The following is an 8,895-nucleotide window of genomic DNA, read 5'->3' as shown; positions in this document are numbered from 1 at the left end:
AGTCTCCCATTGGCACCACCCTCCAATCCTAACTGTCCCCCCTCCTCTTTTCTCCCATAGCACACTATCCACCTGCACAACAACTTGTTTGAGTTCACATGTATTAGAAATAATTCAGATGTGCTTTGAATTATTGTGACAAATGTAAAATGAACAGTGTGGTTCAAAACTTTTAAAACATTTAGGCCAAAGGATTTCACATGTGATGCGCTGTTTACGAATCGTTTTATACAGGTAGTCACTGGAGTTTAAGCACATTTAATAAAGCAAGAAGTGTTTCAAATCAACACTTAGACAAAGCACGCCAAAACACCAATAACATACTCCCAACATCTTGGTCTCCCTAATCGGACACGCATGTGGCGGAGCATGCATTCAAAAATGGGGTGTGGCCTATGGGTAGGGCGGTGGTATCATGGGATGCCATGTCCTCAGACCACACCCCCATTTTTCACCCCTCTGCATTGCTGAATAGACGCTGTGCGCATGCATCTATTCCTTTCAGGCTGGGGGACTCCCAACTGAACACCCCCCACACCGCAGGACACTGGCAGCCCCGGGCGGGATGCGAGAAAGTCCTCAAACACCGGGACGTTGGGAGGTATGCAATAAGAATGCTACTAAATGTATTATCTGTGGGTACAAGGCCTTGTATACCATGCTGCAGATGTATTAAGCCATGGAGAGTGATACAATGGATACTTTTTTTAAACACAATCTGTAACATAGATGATTGGCTGATACTTAAAATCAGTGCTCCAAAAAGGAAACAAAACAACATCAACTGAGGCGGTTTTATTAGAAGCAGACAAAATGTTGGCAAGTATTATTAACCTCAAGGTAGAAATTATGATAAATGAAATATACAAATTTTTACAATACATAAAATGTCCAAATAGTTTTTGACAAGAGTTTGACACACCAGTTAAGGAAAAATATAAAGATAATTCGGAATCAAATGTACTGTCAAGATAAACAAAAACAAATGCAAAGTACTATGAAATATTACTCTGCTTTAAGCCACAGAAATTTAATAAAACGATATGTTTATGAAACATTAGCGGGTACGTCTGTGATGATGAAACATTTCATTCAAGTTTTCAGAAAATCTATTTGGTTTCCAAATGAAAATGTAAAAAAAAATCTGGTTTGTTAAAATAATTTTTGTCATTTATACAAAAAAAAACTACACCAATTTTTGAATCATTTACATAAAAATAAAGAATTTAGTGCCATTTTTTATTTAAATCAAGCTGGTTCAGGAAAAAAATTTAACATTAAAAAAAGACATCAAAGGTTTTTTCACATTGTTGTTTGAAACATTTTGTGAGCCTACTTTGTTAATGTGATAGCTGACTTAATTATTGCTTTAGAAGGGATATTCAATTCAGTCTGGCACAGAATTGAATATCCCCCATCGTAATTGTTCCATTACATGTTCTCCAATAAGGACTTGAACCAGGACAAAGATGGGTAAGGAGACATGGTCAAGCCACACTGGGGTTGGCTGCCCTTAAACTTCTTCCACTTCTTCCAAAAAAAACATTCTGTCACTGGTGGATCTAGTTTTTTAAGGACCGTTCAAATGGCCATCCACGTGTGAGATATAGAAGGTGAACAAAATTAACCTAATCAAGCATCTGTTCCTAAATTCTGCTTTACAAGTTTACAATGGCTTCATTAACATAATGGTTTAGCTTTACAATGGAAACCTTATTCTTCAAATAACGAATGGCATATTTAAAAAAAAGACAAAGAACAATTTCTTCATACACAAAACACCTTATCAGATGGCCGCATAATAAATAGGATTACCATCTGAAAAATCCAGTGCTAGGTGGTCACATACATTATTGTAAATGTGTTATTTAAACACTGGAGAGATTCATGGTGGATTATGTCATGCAATAAAAAGGCAAGTCTTAAGGGCCCCATACACTACAATGATTTTGCACAATTTAATACAATTCTGACCTTTCCTGCCGATATATCATTTGTAAAGTGGAAAATCCTATGTGTTTTCCAACCGTTACGCAGTCCCATGAGTGTCGGTTCGGAGCCCCTAGATCGCTAGTGCTGCATTACTAATTTATTGGAATCGCAAGGAATTAGATGGAAAAAGAAGTGTTTATTGTGCATGCACTGTATCACAGTAAAGGTGGCCATACATCAGAAAGATATTGTACCCAATTATACAATCTCAATTGATTGTAAGATGGATTGTATGCAGATTGGGTGCACATCTTATGTACACAATCATACAATCAATCAGCAGATGGATTGTATGACTGATTGTATGATGGATTGTATGCGGATTGTATGCACATCTTGTATACACAATCATGCTGCAGATGGATTGTATGACTGATTGTATGATGGATTGTATGCAGATTGTGTGTCCAAAAACCACCAAGGACTGCCGGGATTTCAAGGGAAATTGTACACAATCATGAGCACAATCGATCTTAAGATCGATCTTTCTGATGTATGGCCAGCTTAAGTTTGATTGCCATTTCCAGTCCCCCTAGCCCCCTAATACAGCCCATCAGATATAGCTATAGTACAATTGTATACCATAAGATATATTACATGCGATTTATCATGTCTTGATCAATCCCATACGATATTTACAGTATCTTATGCAAAAATAGAACAAAAGTATAAAATCGTATAGAATAACTCCTGAGTAGTTCAGGGGGAGTTCAAGAGACACATCCAACTTCAGGGTCAGACAATTTGTTGTAGTGTATGGGGCCCTTTAGAGTTGCCATGTCAACTGCTGGTGTCAGAAGTCTTCTAAAGGAACCTTTGCCTTACACGTACCACCTGGTGGAACCAGGTACTATAAAATGTTGCCTTGTACTGTACGTACCATTCGGTTGGGCCAGGAATGGTAAGTGTTGCGTTAAATGTGCCATCTGGTTGGGCAAGGTACTGTAAATGTTGCCTTATACAGTACGTACCACTCGGTTGGGCCAGGTACAGTAAATGTTGCCTTACGATTACCACCAGTTGGGATCAGGTACAGTAAATGTTGCCTTACGGTTACCACCAGTTGGGATCAGGTACAGTAAATGTTGCCTTACGGTTACCACCAGTTGGGGTCAGGTACTGTAAATGTTGCCTTACGCGTACCAACTGTTGGGGCCAGGTACAGTAAATGTTGCCTTCCACCTGGTGGGACTAGGTACAGTAATTGTTGCCTCACACGTACCACCCATAGGGCCAGGCACAGTAAATGTTGCCTTACATGTAACACCCTGTGGGGCCAGGGACAGTAAATGTTACCTTACATGTATAACCAGTGGGACCAGGCAAGCAAATGTTGCCTTGAGGCCCCCATACACTATGTGATTTGGGCCCGATTCCAGCAGATCAGGTAGAGAAATAAGGTGAAATCGTCCCAAAGTGCATGTTTATGACAACCGATCCAATACGTGGTCCCGTACGCATTGGATCGGAGTCAGAAGGCTGCCCTTTCATTTAAGTTTATTTTTTTATTCCCCCCCCCCCCCCTCTCCCCACCACTGCTGCAACATGTACCATCAGGTGGGTCAAGGGTACAGTACATGTACAACCCGGCAGAGCCAGGCACAATAAATGTTGCCTTACACATACCATCCAGTGAGGCCAGGTACAGTAAATGTTGCCTTACCCATACCACCGGGTGGGGCAGGCACAGTAAATCTAAATTCCAACAGTATTGGAACATTCATAACAGGTGGAACATGGACTTATAAAAGCCTGATTATGCATGTTTGGAAATAGAAATAAAATGTAGCTGATATCTGTAAATACATCCAAAAAGCACACACAATTGACATACGCACATATTTACAGGCATTTTACATTGATACTTTTATGCAAATCTGGTATTTATATACCATTAAATTGTATTTAATTAATTGCACATATCTGCCTGATGACTGAACAACCCTGCCCATACAGACTAACTAATGTGTGACATTCTGTACTGTAGGAACCATGCAGTCTGCTTGTGGTATATATTAAGCATTGTTATTGCTACAAGCCCCAGGATCTCATACATGTGAATTAGTAGTTTACATATTGTAAGAAAAATGTATTTAGGCAATAATCAAAGATAAAAATGTTAAAGTTATTCAAGATATGTAAATGCCAAGTTTCAGTGAACCATCAAACTTTATGGTTAGCCACGTAGCAATATACAGTATCCAGCAATAGGTGCAGTGGAATGAAGCAGTAGCAATATCATGCTTTATCCTGTGGTAAATCCAAAGATGCCCCCACTATCTATGCTCCCTGGTCATTTGGCTGAGAAAGGGAAGGGGCTACTCTAAGGGAAGGTAGAAAATCCTTTAAGGTGGCCATACACGTTACAATTATTGTATACAATATTGTATACAATATCGCATCTCATCCGATCTCGGTTTTGCGATGACATCAGATAAGATGAGATCTAGTACAAAAAGTACGTGCTGCACATACTTTTTGTACTAGATCTCATCTCATCTGATGTCATCGCAAAACCGAGATCGGATGAGATGTGATATTGTATACAATATTGTATACAATAATTGTAACGTGTATGGGCACCTTTATACTAATGAAACATCTGGCGCTACCCTGCATGTGTGTTCCTGCATCCAGCTCAACAAGAAAGGATTTGTCAATAATAACTAAAATAAATTGAAATAATTTAAATCACTCTGGGCCAGATGTATTAAGGATGAAAAGTGATAAAGCGGAGAGTGACAAACCACCAGCCAATCAGTTACTTTCTACCTGTCATGTGTATAAAAAAAATGACCGGTTGGGGTTGACACTTCTATTTCTACGTCAATCTTTCTCATATTGTCTATGCTGTGGTGTAGTGTTCTGCAATTTATTTTTGTTCACTAAAAAGATTTTATTTAAAAAAAATGACAGGTAGGATCTGATTGGTTGGTGGTTTATTAGTCTCCATTTTATCACTTTTCAAGGCTTAGTACTTCTCGCCCGCTACGCGAAAATAAACAGAAATTTCTCTAAATAAGGGGGTTATCAAGACCTGAAAGCTGTTGTACGACAGTGAACAGGTCTGAATAACCCCCTAAGTCTGAGGAGGACACCAACAATGTGCCAAGGTAACATGATGCAGTGCATAGGCATCTTCTGTGCACAGGAATTCCTGTTGGACAGTGACTGGTGCAGGTTCAATGCAGGATATAGTCATTACTATAAGCAGGTTCTAAACCTGGAGCAGCAACTAATGAAACCATCTCTGTAATCACTGTATTTCAGTGAGCTATGCTATATAATAAAAGGCTAATGCTGCTCCTCACTCCTATGGGGGGAATTCAAGTGTTTCTCCGTTTGGGCGCGGACATTACGGTTAACCTTATTTAAAGTAACCTTAATTTAAAGTGGAAATTATTTTAGCCCCTATTTACATTTACCCACCTTTACTCAGATTTTTCAAACTGTGCATACCAAAATATAACCATAGAAAAGCTTCAGAAATAAAACTTTCCGATTGGACAAACATATAACACCCAGTCCCTTTACGATTGTCTGAGTCACAGAAGGAGCATGCACCATTAGAAAATAGGTAGTCAGTGCTATGCATGATTCACTACCTGTTGTACCTGTGCCATGTACAAGTAACAAGTAGAGATTGGAATTCCCAAACTTTAAATCCAGCTAATTCTGGGCAATGATGACACCAACAAAAATCTAACATTTAGTTTTGTGTGGGTGTTCAGTAGAAATATGTATTTTATCATAATTTCCTGAACTGGGGAGTGAGGTCCTCCCAAGCTGGGCCTGAGGGATTTAATGTTCCAGGTATTCTACCCTCTAGGTCCCTTAGGTGGGCTTCTTTCAAGTTGTCGATGCCCCTCCCCCATGAATTTCTTATCTGTAGAGACGTTGAATACAAAAACAAGTACAGTATGCAGGATATTGTGTGTTTATGCAGTGAATTAGTTCATGGAGAATATCATTATTAGCCCATCCTAATTTATAGACTGTGTTTTGCTTGGTTTGTTTTTAGCATTCACCTTTAAAAATCCTCCACAAGAGAAAAAATTTTTTTGCTGCACAGGTGCGATGTTCATGAAAAAAAAAAAAAATACCTTCCAACATCTGTATTTAGCGGCTACCTGCTGATTGTGGTGGTGAGAAGCTGGGGGTACAAACAGTAGAGGCTCCTTAGTAGCTTGATACACTGTAATGGGCTGTTCCACTGGTCTTTTAGCATTGATAGCCATCTGAAGCCAATGCGAAGCCTTCACATGATCTTTAAGGATTGTTGGAATCCAATGTGCTTACTTCTACAAAACCCTAGTCTCTCCACCAAAACTGGCTGCCCATCAAAGGAAAGTGAATGTCGGGTGTATAAATAAACATACAATGTTTAAAATTACTTTTAGTATCAGGTTGTAGGATTCCATGGGGCATTACCCATAAAGCTTATGAAACTGTATTTTCAAGCAAGATTGCATCTAAACCCTCCAACCCAAACCACGTTATTGAAGCTTGCAATTACTGATTAGCCCCTCTTTAAACTATATTAAATGCTAGAGAAGCATAAATCTGAGATCTATAGGTGTAAAACAGCAGCATCCCTGCACATGGACAGGTTTAAAAGACTATATACACATTTAAAAAAAATTAAAATAAATACAAATAATTACTGCATTAAATTAGTTCTAAAATCACTACAGTACGTTTGGCCATGTTGCACAGTTTGTTTTTACAATAAAATATACATAGGTATATATACAGTAACTCAGTGTCTGTTCAAAGTAAGGAGCTCTTTACAAGACACAACATACAGGTGTGAAATGGCTTTGTATGCATCTCTTGGAAGCTTCGGAAGGGTCCTCTCTCTGAGGAGTGCAAATATACAGCGTTTCTTCTATAAAGGTCATTCGTCGTGCATCTTCAGCAGCTCCAGGAAGGCTCCCACCGCTCCAAAGTAACCCTAAAAGATTAATTTCAAATAGATTAAAATTAGATATAAACATACCTTGTTATGTTGTTTTGTATACAAGCAAATGGTCACAGTGATGATTTAATAAATCTGCATAAAAGAGAACGACAATACCAGATTTAGGTGTATCATTTTTGTTAGCCTTTATTTATATGGCGCCACCAGGGATTTGTAATGCCCAATTACAGCGTACATAAACAAATAAACTTTGGTGTGTGGACAGCAACATTTTTCTGTGTCTGTGATATTCTGAACTGGAAGCAACTGTCTTGCTCTTAAATAGGGTATTTCGGAGCTGGAACTGGGCAGTGACATAGCTGTTCTAATCCACGGGAGTTTTCTGTCCTCCATGAGCTCGCCTTAGGACGCCGCCAGCCTGGTTTGTCCAGTAGGGCTGCCAACAGTGGGCGCTGGAAGGGCAAAGGCAGCTCATTTTGCCCACTGCAAACCCCCCCCCCCCCCCCCCCCCCCTCGGCGCTCAGTGCACTGAACAAAGCAGGTCCTGGAGTGCATTTTTTTTCAACCCAGTACACCGGCGGCCAATTAAAATGCTGCACATGCTTTTAAGCCAATCTGAGCTCAGTAATTTGACCACCGGCATTCTGAGTTGATGAAGCCTGCACTCTGGGACCTCCGGGCTGCAGCTCAGCGGAAGAGGAGATGGGGGAGCAGGAACTGGGTTACTGCAAGTCAAGTGAGGAGGGAGAGGGCCTGGAACTGGAAATGAGTCCTGGGCCCCCAAATTCCTGATGGCAGCCCTGTTGACAGGTGTACCGCTCCCAGTCAAACCAGTGGAGTAAGTTCATCCCAGTTGCCCGGAGGCAAGGTAAGTATTGGTGCCCCCCCAAATAACTCATTCAATAAGGTGTCTGTCTCTAGTAAGGTCATGGGATCTAACACAGGGTGTGACACTTGCAAAAATGATGTTAGAAGGGGGAGTCAGCCACATTAGCAATATCAACTGCTTTCAGCTAACTGATTCGAAGGGGAGGAGAGGTGTATGTTTTGTGTGTGTGTTGTGTTTATCTGTCCAATGTGAAAGTGAGTAAGGTGTGCTACGTATATGTGTGTAGTGTGCTGTGTGTATCTGTGCAATGTTTAAGTGTGTGTGTGTTCTGTGTGTTGTACTGTTTTTGGGTGTGTGTTGCAGTGAATGTGGGTGTGTGTTGTATTGTGAGTGGTGTGTTATGTGTGTGTATATCTGTCCAATGTGTAAGTGTGTGAGTTGCGCTACGTATATATGTTGGTGTAGTGTGCTATGCGTATCCTGGCAATGTTTAAGTGTGTGTGTTCTGTGAATTGTACTGTTTTTGGGTGTGTGTTGTAGCCAGTGGCTGCAGACCCCCCAGGTAAAATCCGCCACGGTCTCTGCCTAAGTGAAGCCAGATAAAGTCTATGAGACTGCTCTGGCTTCAATGTGTCTGGTAGTGACTTCCTATTGGAAGTCCGACCTGCCAGTCACCCAAGGCAGTCCTATTGGGAGGTGTTCCCTCCCTCCATGACGCCTCTCTGTGCACAAATGCGAGGCAGCCGCCAAACGGGTTCTGCGCATGTGCAGTACCGCAGACAATACAAATATGTACTGAGCTCAGATCTGAATAAGGGCCAATGTGTATGTGTGTGTGTGATGTGTGGTATATGTATATCCTCAATTATTCCTAATTGTTTAAATCCTCCACCATAATGTTAGAATGTGTCATTCATACTCAATGACAGCAATGAAATCAGGTGTGGAGTTGTTCCTTAGTCATCGGTTTCCCAGATCATCAATAAAGGCAAATTAAACCTTGGTGTTTTTTACATTTGTAAGTGAAGTTAAAAACGGCTTTGAGGTGCACACTACCGGGTCCAGAGGTACCTTGTTGCTGAATTTGGTGGCTCTGAGTGCCACAGTGTGTACGCAATGCGACAGACACGCACACACACACACACTCTTCAAC

At 40.6% G+C, this 8,895-nt stretch overlaps 1 protein-coding gene across 2 annotated transcripts in view; it reads right to left on the bottom strand.

Annotated features, from left to right (window-relative positions):
• Positions 1-780: 780 nt before the first annotated feature.
• The window catches only part of PANK1 (pantothenate kinase 1), a 52,268-nt gene continuing 44,153 nt past the window's right edge, over positions 781-8,895 (bottom strand). For both annotated transcript variants that reach the window (XM_083149037.1, XM_083149038.1), the window contains exons 7-8: positions 4,576-6,946; positions 781-4,335 (exon numbers count right to left, since the gene is read on the bottom strand). In XM_083149037.1, the coding sequence (XP_083005163.1) occupies positions 6,890-6,946 (57 nt within the window). In that variant the 3' untranslated portion in view covers positions 781-4,335; positions 4,576-6,889. The remainder of the gene's footprint in view (positions 4,336-4,575; positions 6,947-8,895) is intronic.

The sequence above is a fragment of the Crinia signifera genome, chromosome 6, assembly GCF_055691185.1.
Source record: "Crinia signifera chromosome 6, ASM5569118v1, whole genome shotgun sequence".
Lineage (NCBI taxonomy): Eukaryota > Metazoa > Chordata > Amphibia > Anura > Myobatrachidae > Crinia > Crinia signifera.
This window is presented reverse-complemented; position numbering and strand designations above follow the sequence as displayed.